This window comes from Gallus gallus, chromosome 5 (genome assembly GCF_016699485.2).
Source record: "Gallus gallus isolate bGalGal1 chromosome 5, bGalGal1.mat.broiler.GRCg7b, whole genome shotgun sequence".
NCBI classification, from domain to species: Eukaryota; Metazoa; Chordata; class Aves; order Galliformes; family Phasianidae; genus Gallus; species Gallus gallus.
This window is the reverse complement of record NC_052536.1, coordinates 9,157,944-9,180,680: the sequence shown is the minus strand read 5'-3', so window position 1 is coordinate 9,180,680 and position 22,737 is coordinate 9,157,944. Positions and strand designations below refer to the sequence as shown.

The 22,737-nt window shown below is 45.8% G+C and overlaps 1 protein-coding gene across 8 annotated transcripts in view; it reads right to left on the bottom strand.

Annotated features, from left to right (window-relative positions):
* SCUBE2 (signal peptide, CUB domain and EGF like domain containing 2) overlaps window positions 1-22,373 on the bottom strand; it is a 38,621-nt gene extending 16,248 nt beyond the window's left edge. For 4 of the 8 annotated variants that reach the window (XR_005860192.2, XR_001466551.4, XM_015286474.4 and 1 more), the window contains exons 1-16: window positions 21,908-22,373; window positions 20,502-20,624; window positions 19,557-19,682; window positions 16,780-16,914; window positions 12,157-12,282; window positions 11,660-11,776; window positions 10,725-10,814; window positions 9,674-9,790; window positions 8,581-8,703; window positions 6,853-6,969; window positions 4,420-4,542; window positions 3,868-3,984; window positions 3,106-3,192; window positions 2,291-2,395; window positions 937-1,092; window positions 389-592 (exon numbers count right to left, since the gene is read on the bottom strand). Coding sequence is in view for 6 of the 8 variants with exons in the window: in XM_015286474.4 (XP_015141960.4) it covers window positions 389-592; window positions 937-1,092; window positions 2,291-2,395; window positions 3,106-3,192; window positions 3,868-3,984; window positions 4,420-4,542; window positions 6,853-6,969; window positions 8,581-8,703; window positions 9,674-9,790; window positions 10,725-10,814; window positions 11,660-11,776; window positions 12,157-12,282; window positions 16,780-16,914; window positions 19,557-19,682; window positions 20,502-20,624; window positions 21,908-22,358 (2,317 nt within the window). In the remaining 2 variants the exon portion in view is untranslated. Of the gene's footprint in view, window positions 1-388; window positions 593-936; window positions 1,093-2,290; window positions 2,396-3,105; window positions 3,193-3,867; window positions 3,985-4,419; window positions 4,543-6,852; window positions 6,970-8,580; window positions 8,704-9,673; window positions 9,791-10,724; window positions 10,815-11,659; window positions 11,777-12,156; window positions 12,283-16,779; window positions 16,915-19,556; window positions 19,683-20,501; window positions 20,625-21,143; window positions 21,784-21,907 lie in introns of those variants that run through there. The other 4 variants (XM_420982.7, XM_040701526.2, XM_015286475.4 and 1 more) reach the window with 4 other exon arrangements.
* Between the last annotated feature and the right edge of the window lie 364 nt (window positions 22,374-22,737).

Genomic DNA, 22,737 nt, shown 5'->3' with positions numbered 1-22,737 from the left:
TTATTGTGGGTTTCACTGCGGCGGTGCCCTTTAGTGTCACGATAATGGAGATTTTTTTCTCAGTACTGGCCTAGAAAGCCCCTTTTCTCGGTGAAGTTATAACTCTGACATGAAGATTCTCCGAGAATCAGAGCCTAACCAGCAAAGAGAAAATGCTCAGCAAGATACAAAATGTTCACAAGTTCAGAAGCACAGCGTTATGGATGGCAAACGCAGTGTTTTATAAGTAACACCGGTGATCCCCAGGCAGCGGTGCCCGCTGTTAAGCCCTCAGGCTTTCTACCTTTGAGTTTACCGTAGGTTTTGCATCACCCACAACAAAGCACACTGTGCTGAGTGCTTATCCCACTGTACTATGATGGTTTGTTCCTGACTCACACTCACTTACCACATCTGCTACCCACATGCATCTGTCCCACACCGCACGACTGCTGTGGCTCCGACAGCTTGAGGGACTTCCTGGCCACTTCGTGGTCCATGCCAGAGACACGGACGCGGAACTGGTCCCTGCTGACCGTCTTCCGTAAGGTTCGGATGGTTTTACGGAACCTCTTCTCTGTCTTTTTTCGGGCGCAGCGCACATCACACGTATCTGAAAAGCACCGAGGGTGAAACCTGAATAAGTCACCACGCACAAAAGTCCACCCAACGCCACTCACCGAGAATACGGCTTCTGTGAACAAGTGCTGTGGAATGGGCAAAACCGGTGGGCTTCAAGGAAATTAAACAGACCAGAAGGCTTTAACCCACGGGCAGCCCTTTGATCCTAGAAACCATCCCCATCTCTCAGCTCTTTTTGAAGCATGAACGTTAATTTTCAAAACAGGAGATACTTTTTGTTATCGTTTCGCATGAAGACAGAAGTGAAAAATACAGAAGTTAAGAAGCAAGCCATAAGAAGCTTCCAATCGCACCTTGGATTATTTTCCAACCAACCTGTCACCTCCTTCTGGTTCGTTTCAAGCTCAAAGTCCGCAGTGATAAAAATCTCTCTGGTTGCAGGCAGTCTACTGAGGGCTCCATGGACTTTCTTGCCGGAGCTGCACGTTAGGTTTACATAGTGGAAGCTCTCCATTACTGAGTTATGTCTCTCTGTATGAACAAAATTAAAGGAAGCAAAAGCTTGGCCAGCTATGTTATTAGATACTCGCTAGTCTTCGGTGCGTATTTCATCACCAAAACTTCAAGGGGAGCAAATGACTCACTCCAAACACCAGTAAACAAACATTTTGTCCAGTTTCTCACTGGGTGTGCCCTCCTGCAGAATCATGACTGCAGTGCACCTATGGATGTACTTTGAGCTGGAGCCCCTAGAGCTGCCCTGGCTTTGAGGCACGCGTGATTCACTGCTAGGATTAGAGCTTGGCTGCAGCGCTCAGCCTGCTTCCCGTGGGGTTTGCTAAGCAGGTTCCAATGCATTCCCTTCCTACCATGCAAAACATCTTAAAACTGTAACTCTGCCTGCACCAGGCAGGCTGCTGGAGGGAAACGATTCTGCACTCACACGAAGCACGTGAAAAATGCATTAGCTTATAATGGTGTTTAAATTAAGTGGTGGCTGCATTCATGGGACATTTGGAGACCATTTTCAATCCCTCAAAGAGGGAAACAAGATCTAGTTAAAGAAAACATTCAGAATAAGCTCTGGTTCAGGAATATGTACTCTTCACTGAGTACCTAGCATAGTTCATTGCTGTTGCTCTTCTAAGGACAAACAAACTGACATGCTGATTCACCATATTAGTAAGAAACTTTATCTTTTTTTTCCCCCCCTAAGTATTCTCATTTCCTGCTGACTTTGTACGTTCTGTCTTGGAACAGACGAAGAGCTGACCTCACTGTGTCCATCTGGGGCTGCTAAAGTATAAGAGGAAAAGAAAAGAGGAATAATCTTTTAGCAATAAAGTCAGCATAAGAGGCGCAGAGCATCTTCACTGAGGCATCAGAGAGGAAGCAGCAGGCAATAAAGGAAAGAAGAGAAAGAAAGGATAGAAAGGAGGGAAAGGACAAAATCAAAAGAACAAGAAGTATGGCTGATTTTACTGGGAACTTACTGACAGTGGCACAAACAAAAAAGTAGGACTTTCCTAGCAAACTCTAAGGTTATCAGAGGAAAATCTGGCCACCTGAAGCACCTGCTGCAAGAATCTTGGCTGGGAAGGAGTACGATTTATGAGGTCAGTAAGGAGTAGAAAGTCTGCAGCCCTCTGTGCACTTCCTATCAAGGAGGACATTTAATAACCCCACAGATACGACTCCAACCTGCTTACCTGCATGTTTATATTCATACCTGGTATCGTCTGTTCCAGACCTTCTTGAAACATCTCAGTCTTTTTCAAACTACATTTTCCTTCATTTAATTTAAAGGTTACACTTATCTTGATAGTTGAAATATCTTCAGAAAGAAACAATGATAGGTTATTTTAGAAAGGGAATGGAAAATCTGGAAAAAACCTACTATCACATCACGATGATGTTATCAAAAATATGCTGACATAAAGGGAAAAGTGGTCATCACAGAGGATCTAAAGAGATGGCAGCTTCCTACTGCTGTGAAGCTGGTTCTCAACTGGAATTGGAACAAAGTGTGATAGATTTCACTAAAATAAAAGAGAGACAGAACGAGATCAAATCAAGAACTGCTTCTGGGCAAAATCAAATAAATGTTGGCTGAAATAAAAAGAGATACTTCAAACAAAACTAGTTCAGAAAGTGGTTTACACTTATATAAAACAGCACATCATCTGTTTAACTTCAGATGCTTTCTAAACTCCACTGTCCAACAACTCAACCTATAAGTTGCCAACACCTTCAATTTGGATGTCTGAAAAGAGCCACAGTACTGCTGGCCTCGCAGTTCATTCCACTGCTGGTCCATTTCTCTTTCCTTATTCTTAAATCTTAAGATTGGGTGATGCTGATGACGCAGTACAAGGGGAACTCTCTGCTGCAATCAGGAACTGCAGTCAGGAAGTCGAGGAAAGAAAAACAGAAGGAGCAAAATGGAGCACGAAAACAGAAGGAAAACCAACAGAAAGCCCCTACTTCACTGTCATCGATTGAAAGAAATCAGTCACATCATGCAACAGTAAATCTAGTAATTACCCAGCCAAGTGGATGCATTTGTATTTTGCTGCTTTTTCTTAAGTTGAGATGAGCTGCCACAGGCGAGAGTGTAGGCATCTTGTGTTCCTAACAGACAGACGATACAGACAGACAGTAAAGACATGGGCTCTGTGCACAGACTGAAGACTCCTGTCGTATAAGAGGCATTTCTTGATCTACATCGTCATCTTTTTCAACGATGTAATCCATAAAACACTCAACAATAGTTCGTCTTTTCCTAAGTGATTAAAAAGACTCGGGAAGGAAAGAATCATCCGTCCCAGAAGCACCAACCGAGGCTGCATGCTGTGTCCTGAGGCTGGAGGGACTGCACAGGCAGAGCTCAGACCCCACGCAGGGCTGGAATGCCTTCGTGCCATTGAGCCGTGGCTCTCAGGGCCAATTAAGGAATGGCCCAGGGAGCACAGAGAATTCTGCCCTGTCCTCTTCAGTTTCAAAAAGACGGTTGTCATGAGAAGGGAATCTGAGGGTAGAGTGGCTATAAAGGACAGGGAAAGGGGGGCTTTCCTGGAACACTGGCAGGGATACAGCCCTTTATCTGTACTAAAAGATGAAAGGTCCCTCTTGATTATCTGTTTCTTGGGGCATCCATGAGGGTTATGAGTTTTGCTTCTCTTTCACTACCTACAGAATCATATGCTTGGGCTTTTTTTTTTTTTTTTTTCCACTTTCGTGCTTAGTTGCTGTTTTTTTTCCTTGTTGTTGGTTGTTGGGTTTGTTGTTGTTTTTTTTTGGACTTACCAGAAACTACCCGGACATCTGAAGAGCAGCTTAAGAAGCATCTATCACTCCTGCCACTCTTCATGCAGTGCAGCAATACCTTGGGTGACATATTATCAGGAAAGGACTCCTTTATCTCTAAACAGGACAAAACAAATACTCATGGGAGAAGTAAAACGTATACACACATGTTGCTAAAAAACGGGTGTGCAGCTTCTTATGTAGCTGGTACCAGAAAGCACCCATGCAATTAATAGGCTACTTAGACAGAAAAGGAAAGCAAAGTAACATCACTGAACGACCCCACAGCGTCCATCAGCAGACTTCCTCATGCAGGGAAACAACAGGGAATAAATAGATAAAAGCAATATGAAAGAACATCAAAGTCCCTCAAAGTATCTCCTGTTTTTTTTTTTTTTCCTTCTGATTTTTTTCTTTGTTTGTTTGTTTTTACCAATGCAGGGAACGAAGACTCCTACCACGTAACCGGACAGACTAATATTTCAGATCTGACTACAACCACGTGGCCTTCAGACACATCAGGAGCAGTAATGTATTTGCCAGGCACCTTACCAACACAATCCTTTTTATTCCAGTGTAATTTGTAGTTAGAATGGCACAGGCATTCATAGTCTCCCGGTGTGTTCACACACAGCTGTTGGCAGCCACCGTTGTTGATGCTACATTCATTAATGTCTGTAGAGGAAAGGTAATATTAGATTTAGAAAGCAACTTCTGCTGCATACTAAGACCACCAGATAGATGTGTAAAAAATACTGCTTAGTAGAGTTTGGAAAAGCTCTTAGGAAACCCATCTTGAAACGGTTTTGTTTTCATGGAAATCTTTCAGTGAATGTCAAAATGAATCAAATGTTTTGGGAGAGCTGATTCTCAAACCACACGTTAGGAAAAAGATATATCCAGCCTCAGCAATACGTTAACAAATTGACAAAAAGGAGAACAAATCAACTGTGCATTGCACTGTATTTAGATAATTAATATTTCTGTTTTGGAATAAAGACAGATAACACAGACAGGATTCACACTGACAATCCTACGAAGTGTTCAGACAGAGATGTCAATCACAGAATGCTATTTCATTTCAAGGAGATCAATAACAGCAGTGAATCACCATCACCCCTTCTGGCCAACTAGCCAATTTCAGGGGCCTTGCCCAGCTCAGTAATTGCCAATAGAGAAAGGGGAATTACCAACAAAACAACATATTGCTCTTGGTGCACTGCTGTTTGCTGATGCAGAATATAACTTCCATTATCTAATCCTAAGTTCTGTTGGAACTGGATTGGCAGTTCCCCCCTTTACTACTTCCAGGAAGACTTTTGGACCTTTGACTGAATTTCTGGGCTGGAAGGGTTGAGATTAGTGACATAAAGTCCATCTGGAAGCCAGTCACCAGCAGCGTACCCCAGGGGTCAATGCTATTTATCCTCTTCATTAAACCTGGATGATGGGACAAGAGTTCAACCCCCAGCAACTTGGCAGATGATACAAAACTGGGAGGAGTGGCTGATACAGCAGATGGTTGTGCCACTATTCAGGGGGACCTCAACTGGCTAGAGAAATGGGCTGACAGGAATCTCATGAATTTCAACAAAGGGAAATGCAAAGTTCTGTTTCTGCTTCTCAGATCCACTCTGATGCCTGCTCCTCTCATCTCCAGTAGCTTTATGGTAACTATACATAAAACTACAAAGACGTCACCATGGAATTCCCAGTCAGTCCCAAAGAGTCCCAGAAAGTTTGCACAATCGAATATATTCAGCTCTACATACTTTTCTCAGTGGTAATCAGAGTACTTGTCACTGCTTTCCCCAGTTATTTGTTCCCTCTTCTAGATAAATCATCATTTGGAGATGACGCTATGAAATAGATTACCAAACTGAGCTGGTTTCAGGGTAAATACATGCTACTATCAGAACGAGGTGAGCAGGCACAGAAATGAGCAGTTGAAGAATGACGAGAAAAGGCTACGCCTTAAATCTGCACTGCTTCCAAAGATACCACACAAATCTTTGGTTTTGATCGACTTTTAGGTAGGGTCTGAGACAATGACATCCTATTATGTCCAGCACGTAGTGTCTTCCATACATGTCATAAGGTACAAACTCAGTACACTTAACAGCATCGACAACATCTGGTAATTGCCAGCAAATGGAGGAGTTGGTGTGGTACAAGGATTAACATCTGCACAGGAATATGATATGAAGGAGCAACTAGCATCCAAGAGATAAACTGCAGTTCCTTTTCCCCATCAGTGCTCAAAAGAAATTGAATTAGTGCAGAGGAATTTATGAGAAAAGACTTCCTTTGGCAAGTAGAACACAGCGTTACTCCCTATCTACTCAGATAGATTCCCTGATTACCAGTACAAAACAGTGATGCTGCAGCCCTTTAATCTTCTCCACACGCTTTTTGGAAGCAGAGGTTAGGACAGATCAGACACAAAGAGACCTCTGAATTGTTAACTCCAAGTACAAGTGTGATCATTTCACCTCAGAAATAAATAGAACTTAGAATTAAGTAAGCAGAAGCAGCCAGCGAGGCCTTGCCTAAAAAGCTCATATGAAATAGGTTTATTTCTATTTAGTGTTCAGTTACTCATGCTTCCTCGTGGTAATTCTATAAATTTACCAGAGAAACATCAGTACTTTACACATGCTAAGCTTCCATCTTCCACCTTCCTCTGTTATTGGACTTTTCACATAGTAGGACGTTCAGGAGCATTGTTCTTGGCCAGTGTAAATTAACATCAGCTAGAACTCCAATCTGCATCATGTAATGATTTGACGCAAACAAGGCTAATTTACATAACTGTAATTCTTGAAATCACCCAGAGAATCCTGTTCTTAAAGCCCTACTCAACTCGCTTTTCATTGAAGTCAATGAGAGCTCTGCGTGTGAAGGATCTGTCAAATTACAGCTTCCATGTCAAAGCACAAACCAGCACTCTGCCAGCATAGGATGTAGTAAGACTTTGTACCTCACCTCCACAGTGTGTGAAGCCATAGAGAGCATATCCTTTGTTACACGTACACTCAAATGTGCCTGGATGATTGATGCACGTGTGGTCGCACGTCCGTTCAAAAGAGCATTCGTCAATGTCTGTGAGTTTTAAAGGGACACATCAGTATCACTCAGCCTGACCAGGGAGCGCTTATGAGCTAACAATGTTGGACAGAAAGATGTGCAGAATTATGTAAACTAAGCAAATTCTTTCTAAGTAAATAATGCAGCAACATGAAACAACAGCTTTCAAGAGAACAGTTACTTTGCCAAACAAGCTTTTTCTTGGCAAATATGAAAACACAGGCAGGGCCACCAACCTCCCCATTTAATACCAGACCAGGCACCCCAGGGCCCCATCCAACCTGGCCTTGAACATCTCCAGGGACGGGGCATCCACAACCTCTCTGGGCAGCTGTTCCAGCACCTCACCACTCTCATAGTAAAGAACTTCTCCCTGATATCCAACCTAAATCTTCCCTCCCTCAACTTAAAACCATTTCCCCTTGTCCTGCTGTTATCTACCCTTTCCAAGAGTCAACTCCCCTCCTGTTTGTAGGCTCCCTTCAGGTACTGAAAGGCTGTAATGAGGTCACCCCGCAGCCTTCTTTTCTCCAGGCTGAACAAGCCCAGCTCCTTCAGCCTGTCTTCACAGGGAAGGTGCTCCAGCCCCCTGATCATCTTTGTGGCCTTCCTCTGGACCCTCTCCAACAGCTCTCTGTCCCTCTTGTAGTGGGGGCTCCAGACGGGTCTCACAAGAGCAGAGTAGAGAGGGACAATCACCTCCCCGTCCCTGCTTGCCTTCATGCTTCCCCAGAGATGAAAGTGGGGGCTCAATTCTTAACTCTGCACTAATATGCAGTGCCTGAGTTAAGGCTGCTGACAATCACAGAGTTCTCTGAGATACACCTGAAGAGAGAGGACTGGAACAATTCAACCCAAACCATTCTATGATTCTATTATTTTTTCCATGGATCCACTATATCACATGTTTAGATTTCAGTGTCGGTTTCCAAAAGCTGCTGAGATCTGTTTTTTCCAGTGAAAACTTTCCTTGGCATTACAACCACTTTGCACACAACCTCTTTGTATAGTTAGTAAAAACATCTGATCATGACCTCAGTAAATTGAATGGTAATATGAAAACATTTCCATCACTTTCTAGGGCAGCAAATGGTTTGTTATATTAATCGAAGGCACCTAAAACTCTTGTGACAGTACACTGAGTCACCATCTCTGGATGTGTTTACAAACCATTTGGATGTGGTACTCAGGGACATGATTTAGAGGGGGGTTGTTACAGTTAGGGTAGTATGGTCAGGTTGTGGTTGGACTGGATGATCTTTACAGTCTTTTCCAACCTGAGCAATTCTATGATTATGCGTGGATGGAGAGATACTGGCTTTATTTCTCCCTGTAAGTTATACTAAGAACATTAATAGTAGGGAGGAAAAACAAGAATTATCCTCAGAAGGATATTTTTAATATGATGCTATCTCATTACGCCACTAAAAATACCTCCTACAATAGTATCAAGCCAACTGCGTTAACTCAACAGCTGCTTCAGAAATTAAAAAAATATATATTTAAAAAAAACCCAAAAACTGAGGAACGGAAATTATTCTGGAGTCCATTATCACTTCATCATTGTAGTAGATGTCCAAACCACGCTGATTTGTCCTACTTTTACTGCCTCTCCGGCATACATACCTTGACAAGACTTCTCATCTGTTAATAATTTAAACCCTTTTCTGCAGCTGCAATCAAAACTGCCAACAGTGTTTTTACAGAAATGATCACAGCCTCCATTATTGGATTGGCACTCATCAATGTCTGTAACAAAATCAAGCAAACAGAAAAACCATGAATAAGCAGAATACATTCCACATACTTCCACTGTCAGCTCCAGAAAACAGTCACGTTCAGTTGGTGGGGAGAAGCCCAGAAACAAAATCTAATAAACCTGTCACAAATCTTGAAGTTAGATCCAGCTCTTAAGAATGACCTGGCCCATTCAGCCTCGTGACTGTGTCACTGCTTTCATTCATCTTCTTTCTGTCAGCTACGTTTCAGTACGTATATGCACATAAGACCACTTCCTCAAGCTTTGTTTGGAAACACTCGACTTAAATACCCTCCAACAGGTTTTAGCCCTTTCAAAATTCTCTCCTCCTAATTTTCCTCCTCCTAAGCCCCGCAGAGATGTGACTCGAGGGAATTCCTGATTTGTCCTTTCCATGCCAACATTAAAATGAGTCCTTTAGCTAATGTTAACTGACTCGGGCATGGGGATTCCGTCATTTTTTGCCTAGCAGAACATTTAATTATAATCTTAACATTTAATTATAGGAAAATATGTTCCAATATATTACCACCCTTTTTCTCCTTGCCAGTACTCTAATTATCCTTAGAGCTGCTTGAACCAGCATAATTCTACTCAGGCTTCTCTGAACTACACTCTAATATTTACTTACAGATTTCTGTAATATCCTGTTGAATGTGGATAGCAGACAATGGGACCGTATGCCTCTAAGTACCTACAAACCTACATCTCTGAGCTCTTTGTGGACCTCACAGGTCCACAATGAGGTCATCTTGGTGAGGAGGAGAGCAGTGTGGATTTCTGCATGTGATACACTGGGGTGCTCTCACAAGGCGACTGTGCGTCGCTCCTGGCTGCGGTGCCTCCTAGGATCACATTACAAATACCAGCCTTCCTCCACACGCTGGATTACCTCCATTTGGAGATGAGTACCTTATGGCAAGCTGTTAGTACACACATGTCCTTGAGTACAAAACCCACCTTTGCATGTCTTCCCATCAAACTGGAGTGTGAATCCAACAGGACAGCTGCAGTGAACTCCGGTCGATGTATCTTTACACGTACGATCGCAGCCACCATTATTAACTGCACATGTTTCTAGCCAACACAAACAAACAGAAACCTACTAAAGTTTGCTCAGGGATATTATAATGGCAAGAAACATCACGCAGTACAAGGCACAGTTCCAAGCGCACTGATGTTCAACCACATTCAGCCTATAGTTCACCCCAAAAGCCTCACTCCGCTCACATCCACACTTTGGTCTCCAGAAACACTGAACAATCATTGATGACTGTCAGTGGGTGCCATTTCTTTCCTCATGAAGGAATTCAGTGACACATCTTTGCTTCATCCTCACTTCCATTTGAGACACCGTTCTGTCACACTGCCCCTCTGCTGCCATCTGTTGCACAGCAACAACATGTAATGGGATACTGGTGGGAGGGCTCAACCTCTACTTCCATATCACTGATATCTGTCTCTGACATTGTGGGCCAGCATCACAGAACAGGAGGCAATACCTTCAGAGCAGCCCTCGTACACAAGCAACTGCCAAAACTATACGTTGCCTCAGCTATGTCCAGTTTTTCATGGAGACCCTACAGACTGACATACTGCCTCTGGATTTTTCATCACTAGGGCCATGAAACTACATGGTACTTTGGGGGCAAGTTCCTGATCTTCCTGCTGACAATCACAAACAACGTACAAAGTTTCTTATGGTTCATGTAATAGTAGTCTGTCCTTAAAGGGTACTGTGGCACCGTGAGCAGAATTCACAGAATCACAGAATGGCTTAGGTTGGAAGGGACCTTAAAGATCGTCCAGTTTCAACTCCCCTACCGTGGGCTGGTTGCCACTCACTAGATCAGGCTGCCCAGGGCCCTATCCATGCTGGCCTTTAACACCTCCGGGAACAGAGAATTCAGCCCGGAACTAATTTGGCCACATTAAAAAAAAAAAAGAACAAAAATATTCAATGTAAAAGGTTTCAGCAAACAGCAAAATTATTTTGGATAAGCACTTTTACCCATGAGTAACCGTCGCTTAACCCGCTTGTCCACATCAGCTCCTGCTGTAGTGTTGCCCTCTGGAATTTCAACAGCAGCCTCTTCCCTCTCTATGAGCAAGGAACGAGAAAAAAGCAGATGAGCAAATATGCCCTGACCAGAAACCTCATATCCATACGTACAGACAAGAAAATGGCAACATCACGCACTGAATTATCAGAGACAGTTGGGCCTAATTAGGCAGAAATCAAATTTTTAAAGACTCTTCAGCCAAATCCATAGGAATATGTGGTTGCTTCCATGCAACTCGTGCCTGTCTCAGTATTCTCAAGTTTGGTAAACAGAACATGCAGTACTGATGCGGTGAACAGTAACAAGATGAAAGAACTAACTGAACTGTCATGAGCTGCTCTGTTACGATCATGCTGTCATCATCTATTACAGACTAATGCAAAGACAAGCAGTTTTGCCTGAGCTATTGATTTCAATCAACAGGCAACAAAGTCTCCCAGAGACTGGTTTATAGGTCTCAAGTACTTTTCTTACTGGATAACTGCTTTTCAAAAACTGTCCTGTAATTGAATTCAGAGTTCTGGTTTTCACATACGTACTGCTTTGGTTATACTCTCTGGCTCATGCTGTTCAAGAAACTTGATCTGAAAATCCTAGAAAGAAGGGAATCTTCTTTGGTTAGTGACAAGCTTTGTGTTTCAAAGGGACCAGTGCTAATTACAGGCTGCAGTAATCCGAGGTAGCTACTCACATAGGGAAGCATAAATTGCCTGGACCCAACCAGCTCACTCAACTCATGCACTAGCATGTTTTTTAACTTTGGATTCCTAGGCGCTTTCTAGCTCTACTAGCAAGAGGAACATTAGTCATGGACATGCAGTAATATCAAACCACTCTTGAGCTGGTCATCAGCAAACGCTACTCCTCTCCTCTATATACTGACCCAGGCAGGTTTTCCCATCCGTATGCATGATGTACTTGGGGTGACATCCACAAATAGGCCCATGATCAGCATCATCACATGTATGTTGACAGCCACCATTTCCATGATTACAGGTTACTAGGAAGAAAATATACGTTACACTTCACAAGTACTTCCAGCACCTTTAAAAGACAGCACCCCATTTTGTCTCCATCTGGCCATCCAACACACCGTCTTATCATGTGTCCACTTACTCAAAAACTCTGAGACTCAAACAGTGCACTGTTCTCTCGTGGAGCTGAACGTAAATGATGGCACAACTTCCAAACTATGTATTCTTTGGAAAATTATAGATTGGTGCAAGAGCGTCCTGCAAAGCTGTTGATTCTGGTTTAGCCCCAAAAGCAATCGTGAGACATGTCACACCAGTTTTGCTGTAACATATCAAATCCCACACCACCGCAAAGAGAACACTGTTTACTTTGGAAAACCATAACCATATGCAGAATGTTGCATACAAATGCAGCTTCTCTGGTTCTTGGACAGCTCAAATCCTGGTCGGCATTCACAAGCAACCCCTCCTTTGGGCGTTTCTCTGCAGATGTGTGCACAGCCATGATCTTTATTCATGCAGCTCATGCCTTCTGCAAAACAGACAAAGGCAAGAGCGTCAGCACCCTCAGCAATTCTGTGTGCAGGCAACAAGCAAATAAAATCAGCCCAATATAGACAGCCATCATTCGCTACTTCTAGGAAGGCTCCACAGCATTAGGGCAAAAAGCATGAGCTTACATACTAGAAAGGCAGAAAGTCCAATCCTACAAAGCCAGTGCCCCCAAGGCTTCTCCAGCAGTGATCTTTCCTGTGCCCAAGTTCTTTGATTGCAAAGACAAAAAGCAGCAGCCCTAGGTTTGTGCAGCATCTACATTCTCATCCAACACTCACACTTTATCCCAGTGTTCATAAAACCTTTAACAAAAAACACAAGGTAGCTGGTACATGACATATTCAAAGCCTAAAGCGAAGTTCTTAGTTCTCTGATTAAAATGAAGGCTCACCAAACACAGGAACATCATAAGATGTCAGACAAATCATAGAATTGTTTTAGTTGGAAGGGACCATTAAAGGCCATCTAGTCCAACTCCCCTGCAATAAGCAGGGACACCCATATCTAGGTCAGGTGCTCAGCAGCCCATCCAGTCTGAGCTTGAATGCCTCCAGGGATGGGGCATCCACCACCTCTCTGGGCAACCTGTACCAGTGCCTCACTACCATTACTGCAAGAATTATTTTTTCTTATATCCAGTTTAAATCTCCCCTTCTTTAGTTTGAAACCATTTCCCCTTGTCCTGTCACAACAGACCCAGCTAAAGAGTCTGTCCCCTTCTTTCTTACAGCCTCCCCTTAGATACTGAAATGTTGCTATCAAGTCTCCTCCATCATTCCCACTTCAATCACTGGCCTACACAGCTGACTCCCAAAGCAGTGACCAAATGGTGACCAGGCAGCTGTGCAACCACCTATGCTGTATGGCAATTTTTTTCTTTATTTCAAGAAAACCTCTCTAAATAATCCCACTGGGAACTATCACACTATTTTCTATTTCTGCATACCTCTCAGTGGGTCACGATTTGCTGCCCAGTATCTGCTAAAACCCAAAGAAAAAGCAAGGTGACACGAGTGGCTTTCTTCTTCCTGGTGCACCTCATAAAAACACGACATCATTTTTGTCCCTGATAGTTAGGAGCACAGTTCTGCTGAAGCCTTCTCTATTGCTACAAAACTGCAAAAGGAAACTCCTAAATGAAAATAAAACCACTATAATGGCAAGCAGAGGTCAGCTCCTTGTCATCATCCCATTACACTTCACTTAGGTCCTTGCTCGGCACGCAACCAACTACAGCACCCTTTCTCTGTAAAGAAAGCTTTAAGTAACAATAGAATGGATGTTGCAGAGCCTGGATTATTCTGCTCTACTGGCTTTTTGATTCCTTTCCCACAGTGAGAACCCTTAGAGGTCTAACAAGACAATGACACTTAAATCCTGCAGCACACAGACACAGCCCAAGGAGCCCACATGAAAGCTGCCATCCATTAAGTGCTGTCATTCAAGAAATGGGACAATCCATGAGACCGCAAATTAGCCTCATTAACTCTTGTGTTTTTGTGACATCTCTGTACTTAAACATGCAGTATGATTTGGTCCATTAGCTCAGTGTTGTCAGAAAGCATTAAGAGAATTAGCAGCTTAATTTCTGTTAGCAAAGTTGTTGTTGTTTGGTTTGGAATTTTTTGGTTTTGTCTCAACTGAGCTACCAAGGGGGAAACTGCTCAAGCAGGTAATTCAGTGAGGTTCACTGATATCAGACAAATGGTTTAAATGCTGAACTGGGGATTGCTCATTTCTAAGCTAGCAGAGTTCAATCAGGTCTCCATGGAAAGCTAGAAATGCACTTTCCAAACCAGCACACATTTTAATACCAGGGTGCCCACTGTGTAACAAGGTACATGACCAAATCCACCAAAATCTAGCTGATCTGAAAGAGAGCATTTTATAGAAGAGAAATGCACCCACACCTCCTAGCATTTACTATGAATCTGCTGCAAATTTCCAAAGGTGGTAGAAAAGCACATCTTCCATTTGGCCCCATTTTACAAGGATCTATTATAGAAGCATACAACTCCAAGCACTGTTTGCCTGCAAACTCCATCACAGATGCACAGTCTTCCAGGTCACACTGTTCCAGATCCGTTCTCATGTCACGTAGTGGTCCAGCCCCCACTTTGTACTTCCCAGGCACACAACTTCTCGAGCAGCAGTTCTTGCCCTGCTGACACACAAGTTCCCCGGGGAAAGAGGAGTCATTGGACTTCCATACCCATAGACAAAGGGAACAGAATCCAGAGCCTGCCGGGCCCAGAGGACCACGAGCAAGAGCAGTCCTTTCTGATGGCCTTTGGGATGTTACTCAGTGGTAAAATTTGTCATAAATATCAATAGCTGCTGCTAGATGAACTTTTTTCCTAGTGAAAATTCTATACTTTCCTTCTTCTTTCTTTATTCTACTCTCTAACATGCAAGTTAAACACAGCAACAAGCTACAATGGTACGGCTGTCCTGCCAGCCAGAGCAACTGTCTCCCAGTGTAAATCCATTCTCTCACATGCCAATGAGAAATAGCTCATTCAAAGCAGACATCCCAGGGAAAAATATGATTTTGCACAACTTCAAGGCATAGAGTTCAACTGGTCTAAGCAGCGGCCAGGCATCATGAACCTCAGAGCATCCCTCACGCTAGACCAACACAATCATGCCAGCTGAAAATCAACTTAAATCAATTATCAAACTTTCCTCTGATAGCTACCTGGCCTTGAGTTCTGTGTCACAGTCCTGGAACAGGTGACAGGGAAACCAGAAGATATGAACAAATAAACTCAGAAGGGGAAGTAAGCCAGAGGCTTCCTAATTACCCTGGTCCTCAGAAGGAATACAGCAGCCTCAAGTTCACTTGTTTTCCAATATTGCAAACCTCTAAGAAGAGTGTGCACTTTTAACTGAGCTGAGAGACAGGGGAAGGAGATACTGACTTATACTACAGATAAGAAACAGAACTAAATAGGTGGGCTAGGCAGTAGGTGGCAAATGCTGTTTAGATCGATGCTGCGATGTCTCAAGAGAGGACTAATAAAGGATATGCACTGACAGATAAATACGCAAGGCAGAGACTTAGCAATGAGTGGAAAAGGAGAGAACAAAGTGAGGGGAAGAGATACGGCAATGAGATTTGGCTTACAGCAGACCTGCCCACCCAAGAGAAAAAACAGTGGGGAATTCCATGGAGTGCTTCTTCACAGCAGTGCAGGAAGGGGCAGGGGGTAAACAGTCACAGGGCTACGACCTGAAAAAAACTAGTTTTAAAAACCAACAGCACCACTTCTGTATTTCAGTATCAAGAATTCCAAAGGTATGATTATTAATGACAGGAAATACTACTGCTGTTAGCTCAAGAGAGGGAGTAAAGTATACTCAAGAAGTAGCAAATAAGAAGAGTTGGAAGCTTCTCCTCTCTTGGCATCAGACAAGGTGAGGAGTTGAAGCGACTGATTTTCATTCTTGGATTCATCATCTATGCGCATAAACATACACCACTGCTAGCAAACACAGAAACGTGAAGGGAAAAGCCCTGCCCTGCCACTGCAGCCTGCTGCTCTGAGCAATGGCCTGAGAAATCACCCTGTATCAGCCAACCTCCACGAGACCAAGCCTGGTACCAGAAAAGCTGATAATACAAATTCAGACAAGAGATCAATTCAGTTACATCAGATGACAGCCATCTCAATGCACGCATCTCTGGATGGCCATATATGTCTATAAAGGCTGATCTCCTCAGTATGGGGATTTTTAAAGTGAGATTTGTTTATTCATGCTCGGATTCCTCTTATAGTCATGCCAACGATAAGTCTTAGATTAAAGAAAGCTTTCCAGCCTTAAATACTTCTGAGCAAGATATTCACCATACAGTTCAATGGACAAATCCCTGATCTGAGCAACCACTTTAAAGTATTCCTCAAGGGCATCCAAAATAATTTTGTTCAACGTGATATCTAATTAGACATCCAAGGCTCTCTGATCTCTCAGAGGTCGCTTCATAAAGGTTTTACTCAAAACAAAGAACAGGATTTGAATACCTTTGGGGCTGACAAACTATAAATCTCCTAGCTGAAAACTAAACACTATACAGGGAATCTAAAAGGTACCTAGGGGTGATGCAGGTGAACCTGGAACCAAAGTGAAAATGGCCAAAGCTGACTGTTCTTCAATGTGTTGCCATTCCCTGTACCAGGATGTAGTTAGCTATCCAACAGAGCACAAAGTACACTGGGAACAGTAGTACTGTCTCTAAGAGGTACAGCAGACAGACAGACAGATGGGATCAAAGAGACAGAAGGGATGTGAAGTGCCTTCAAAGTCCCTTAGAAGATCCTGACACACTGTTCCTTTTAAAAGGAATGAGGACTCCGAGACCCTCCTCAGCCTTGAAAAACGCAAACTCAAAGTACTTTTGAAGCTGCTGTAGAGACTTTGCAGGGAACTTTTGTCAGAAACTCCTGCTTGGTGCCTGGAGGGAGGCAGCCAGTACCTTCTGAGCGGTGGATGCACGTGTGCTGGTTGTCACTGAGAAAGAAGCCTTCCTTACAGCGACACTCATAGCTCCCCACCGTGTTGACACAAACGTGCTGGCAGCCACCGTTGTTGAACATGCATTCATCTGTATCTGAAAGACAGAGAAAAAGATCAGCTTTATACCTGTCCTGTAGCAATCAGGATATCCCTTCAGGTTGGAAAAGACCACTAAGATCATCCAGTCCAACTGTCAACCCATCCCCACCAAGCCCACTAACCACATCCCTCAGTGCCACATCTGTGTGGCTTCTGAACACCTCCAGGGACGGTGACTCCATCACCTACCTGGGTAGCCTATGCCAGTGCCTCACCACTCTTCCTGAGAGGAAATATTTCCTAACATCCAACTGGAACCTTAAGTGCAACTTAAGGCCATAACCACTGAGACAATTTAGACCAGTCTGTTGTTCTGGCACCATTGCAAAAGTATGTTTTTGCTCCTCCTGCTTGCAGTCTGCCCAGTCAGCCACCAGGCTGGCCAATCAAACCAGCAGCAGAGCAGTCTCAGGGCAGCCAGGAGCAAAGTACCAGCAGAGCTCCATACTGCTTGTAGAACGTATGCTTCATCTTGGAGCAGCTGCAGAGTACTACCACTAAGCAAGCTAGCATGTTCACATCTAGTCTGAGCATCCATGCATCATTCTGTCCATGTAGGACACAACTTCAGCTCCAAATCCATGCAAGCATTATAAGGAGGTTTTCAGTAAAATCCCCATTCTGATGCAAAGTTGGAACAAAATCAAACACTAACGCCAAAATCAATTTGGTTTAAATATAAAACCTGCCTCTTCTCCCTCCTTACCTCCACTCTGGATACAAGTCACACATCACATCAGTTCTGATGCCCAGTTTGACCTGTTATCCCCAGCCTTAGGTCATCAGCTTACCATCAAGGAGCTGCTGTGTTGCCTAACCACAGCCAAGGACAAAAGCGTATGCTCTGAAAATAGGTTTAATGCTGATTTTAAGTTACACAGAATTTCAACATTACTAGAAACTATAGAAATGCTCCACTTGCAAGATAACCAGAAAAAACAAAGAGTAGGAAAACCTTCATCAGAATTCCAGTTCTTCCATTTTATCCCTCAATTGTTGCAGACTTTTGTGACCTCTACCAGTAAAAAATAACCGAGTAATTTATAATTCCTATCCCAATTTTCAGAGATGCCAGTTTGGACAGGAAGCAAAAATGCTCAGCATTTTGAAAAACAATCAACAAGGCAAAGCGTTGCTTAGGGAAAGCACTGGTTCCATCTGTAAGTTCCTATGGAATACCACGTTTGCTCCCTGTTCTGTTCATTGTTCCTGTGATAACAGCACAATGCTTTTAATTTAACACTTTGGTATTTCTGGCATAAAACAGCTGCCTTCCAAAAGAAAAAAAAATGAATAAAGGAGAAAGAAAAAGGCTTTTAGTAAGAAGCATAATGTAGCATTACAACAGATTTAATTTCTGCTGAAGGCAGTGAGTAAGCCAATTGGAGGCAAAAGAATGTGACCTGCTCATAGCAACAACGGTGGCTGACATATGCCTATCCTGTGACAGGCATAGGAGCAGAGTATTCTACAGCTCTACAGTGATGTGAATGTGCAAACAATCGTGAATAAACAGCCACCACAAGCCTTCAGTACCACGGTTTTGAACCCCAGCAGATGTTTCTGTCTTACAGGCCTTGGAAAGCTTACAAAATATCATCTCTTTCCAACAAGTAATTGTCTATTTGGCTAAAGCCCAGGCACACAGCTGAGATCTTCAAAAATGAGGGTGAGAGGGGAACGACCATGGTGTGAACAAAGTAAATAAACAGATTAAGAGAAGATGGGATCCAATTTGCCGCACGCCAAAATATTTATTTAAAGTTTACATCACATCTCAAAAATTGGCTGGTCAGTGGTAAAGACTTCATTGCACGTCAGTGGCATTTTATTTTGAAAAGTCTGCCACGCAACACTGAGCAGCTTCCCAGCAATGCAACAGGTGGTAGGTTTTGGTCTAAGTTATGCCTGTGCCTTACTGATCCCAAACAAGTCAGCTGAAGCACGTTCTAGAATGGCACCCTTTGGTGCCACTGCACGAGGCAATGCGTTAGCTCACATTCAGCCCCCCCGGTAACCTCATCTGAACTCCGGTGTATTTATACAAAGGCGCCAGAGAAAAATAAGACGTCCTTCCTAATATGTTAAAGCATCAGCAGATACTTTGCCTCCCTCTCTGCCTTCTTTAGCGAAGTACTTGGGATTTGGCTACTTCACCCTCTGCTCAGCTTACACTCTAACAAAGTCAATCTGTGGTTTTGCAGCAGGTAAAGCTCAACACAATCCCACTGGAGACTCCAGAGCTTTCCTGTTTTCACCCAGGGATGGTCTGACCTCCTTCTGACGTGCCATTAACCAGTGGGAAACGACCCAGCTGAGCCAACCGTAGTCTTAAAACTATGCTGTGGGAGCAAGTTTCCCAAAACTGATGTTGGCATGGAAGTTCGCCAGGGAACATCCATGTGTGGTGTGCAGTGGGAGAGAGAAGCTTAGCAAGCTCCAAAAAAAAGTCAAAACTAAGAATAAAAAAGAAGGGAGAGAGCGTGAGTTGCAGGCTTGGTAGGAGCCCTAGATCTGCGAGCACCACTCTCCAGCAGCCAAGCTGACGAAGTGCAGCAGATGACCACCGCCTCCCAGAGATGAAGTTGTTGTTACCTTAGCATCCCCAGTCGCCACGTTCATGAGCACACTCCTTACCCAGGCAGTTGTGGCCATCGTGAGCCAACATAAAGCCGTCGTAGCAGGTACAGCGGTAATTTCCTGGGATGTTGAAGCACTCGTGGACGCAGCCTCCATTGAAGTCGTTATCGCATTCATCAATGTCTAACAAATAAAGCAGAAGAAGTCAGCATGATGGACGCGTTATAGACAGTTTGTGATGTGATCATGTAAACGTCAACATCAACTGCTGCCCCACATCGTCCTTGTCTTGCAAATAGAGCGTGCTTAACGTGTTGCAAGCTGAACGCCTCCGAAACGTGACAAAATACCCTGCAATTGCCATGTGGATTCACCTCGTAGCCCAAGGTTTTAAGGCTGCTGATTAAACAGCAAACTAACGGTGAGACCAAGTGACAGTGCTAGGCTAAAAGCCATGGCACGGCCTCTCTTTGATTCTGCAATCAAGAAACAGAGGAGGTATTCCGATTTTAGGCTCATCCTGAAGAATAAGTCATCCACCTTGTTTTAAGATACGTTTTTTTAATTTCCTGTTTTGCCTTAGGAATTTCTCATGCTTTCACACGTAACGTCATAGTAAGTTCTGGTAATCTCATCTTTGCAAGGCTGCCTGATGAAGGGATAGCGGAAAGCTCCGCCTGAAGGCCCTCTGAACAGTCAGAGGCTGCTTTCTGGGCTCCCTGCAGCAGGCAGGAGTGAGATGGCACGACCAAAAGGGGACAGCACACAAGGAAAAGTCAGAATACTTTATCACCAGGTTGCTGTCACGGCCCATCACAGCACAGCTCAAGTTGATTGACAGCCCGTATGATCACAGCAAACTGCTTATCATACCCACATTCTGCCTCTATGCTGCTAGCAGGAAACGTTTCTCACACATTCAGGTAGCTCTGTAAAACACCTCAGAACCTTACAGGGAGGGAGAGAGATGGCACCGCGGACTCAGAGCTTCTGTCACGTTACCTTCGCATTTCTTCCCTTCGCCGGTGTAGCCGACCTTGCACATGCACTTGTACAGCTTGGGGGTGTTCTGGCAAATGGCATCCGGGTGGCAGTCATCGAGCCCCAGGGCGCACTCATCCACGTCTGCAAAGAGACAGCAGGGTCAGGGGGTGCCGGGGGTGGGGAAGGGGGCACACGCCCTGCACGCACTGCAGACCACGTGTGCCGGGCTGCAGGCACACATACATGCACACATACATGCACGTGTTTGCAATCGGAGGCAGAAACATGCAGAGATGGTATCTGAGCTCACATGTGTATGCTGGCTGTACGTGGATATGGATGTACCTGTGAGCAACTCAGGTCAGCCTGCACTAAGATTTTGTACCCGTGGATAAATGCATCTACACTGGGAACTCCGTGAGGATTAGCTGACAGGTCCACAGAGATGCTACAGATAGCAGAAGGAGCCACGGCTGTACCGTGGAGCAATGGAGAACAGGAGGAGCACAGTTACCCTCCTGGGTACCAAACACAGTTGTACTGGAGGAGCTCTGACACACCCACGCCGTCGCCCCCGGGATGCCACTGACCTCAAACCGATGGGAACTGAGAACTTTACAGAACCGAGATATCCCAGTGGCACCGACCCCACCGACTTACCATTGAACTGACGCATAAGCTATTATCAGCGCCAATCTTTTTAAATACAAAAGCGGTGTCTGTGAGCAGCACCGCCGTCGCCCGGCAGCCATCAGAGCACGGCACGCCAACATCCGCGTGGGAGCTTCGGGGCAGAGGAAATGGGGGGAGAGAGAAACGAGGACAGGAGCAAGTCCTGGGGATGGAGAAGCACAGAGAGAAGGAGGAGAGGAAGAGCCGTCAAGGGCAGCGGAGACATCGGCTCCATTCGGCAGAAGCCACACGCACACGGGAGGCTTCCAGCAGCCGGCAGAGAGGGAGAGCTGCAGGAGGAGCGCCCGCGCACCCCGCGCGGATCAGAGAGCGGCTGCCGGAGCAGCAGGATGGGCTGCGGAACGTCGGCAGAAGGAAGGTGACTCCTTCCGCAGCCAACCACTTCTACAGGGGGATCGCTTTCTAGCTGGGAATTTCAGCCAACACCTCTCCCGTTCACAATCACGGCATTCATCTCTCTCCCTTTCATTTGCAGTCACGGAACACGCCTGTAGGTACCGCGGCGCTGCCAACTTCTGGAAGCGCTCGTTAACCCCTCGCGGAGTCGGGCAGCGCGCAGCGGGGCTCAGGTGCGCGCAGCGCAGCGCACGGGCTGCGGCGGCCGCGGGACCCGGCCCCGAGGCGGGGAGGGGGGGGGACGCACCTGCCCGGCCCGCGGCCCCGGCGCGCACCGACGGGCTCCTCGCAGAGCGGGGCAGCGAGCGAGCGCGGCGTTAACGCGCGGCACTCACCGGGCGGCGGCGGGGCGGCGGGGCCCGGCGCGGGCAGCAGCAGGAGCAGCAGCGGCAGCGCCCGCGCCCCCGCCGCGCTCGGGCGGCCGCCGGACCCCATCGGTGGCGCTGCGGCGGCGGAGGCTGCGGCGCCGCGGCTGCCGCTGCCGCTGCCGGGCGGGAGGAGGTGGCGGAGGGAGGTGCCGCGGGACCGCCTCGCGCCGACAGCGGGCGCGGGGCTGGGCGGGCCTCGTGCGGGGGCCGGGCCGCCCCTCCCGCCCCGGCGGCTCCGAGGCCCCCGCCCACGTGAAGCCCTCCCAGCACCTGCGGCCGCCCCGCGCGCAGGTGTCCGGGCAGCACGCTCTCCTGCGGGAGCCGGAGCCGCTCTCGGAGCCGCCGCGTCCCGGCCGGGGTGCGCGGAGCCGGGCCGCCCCCAGCCCGTACCGCCCGGCCGGGCGCCGAGCGCTGCCATTCTAACTGCCCGAGCGGCGCTCCGACCTCTGGGGCGCGCGGTGCTCCTTTTTTGTTCTGTGGGAAACGCCCGGCTCTGCCTCGCTGTAAGGCCGGTGGGTACACATTAGTAAATCTTCGGAGTGGAACTTTCCCCCAGCCTTTGTCCCCGGTTCCTTAATGGGAGCTATAAATTACCGCTTACTCGCTGGAGCATCAGGCTTCAGTGCGTCTGAAACCATCAAGTTACTCTCTTTTAAAACCGAATGAGAAGCGACCCATTGTACAGCGGGACGGTGTCAGCCCCCATCAGCCCCATCCAAAAGTGCACGGAGCTCCACATCGTGCCCCCAGCAAGCAAGAAAGGCACGAAGCCTTTCCCCGCTGTCTCCACACTGTGG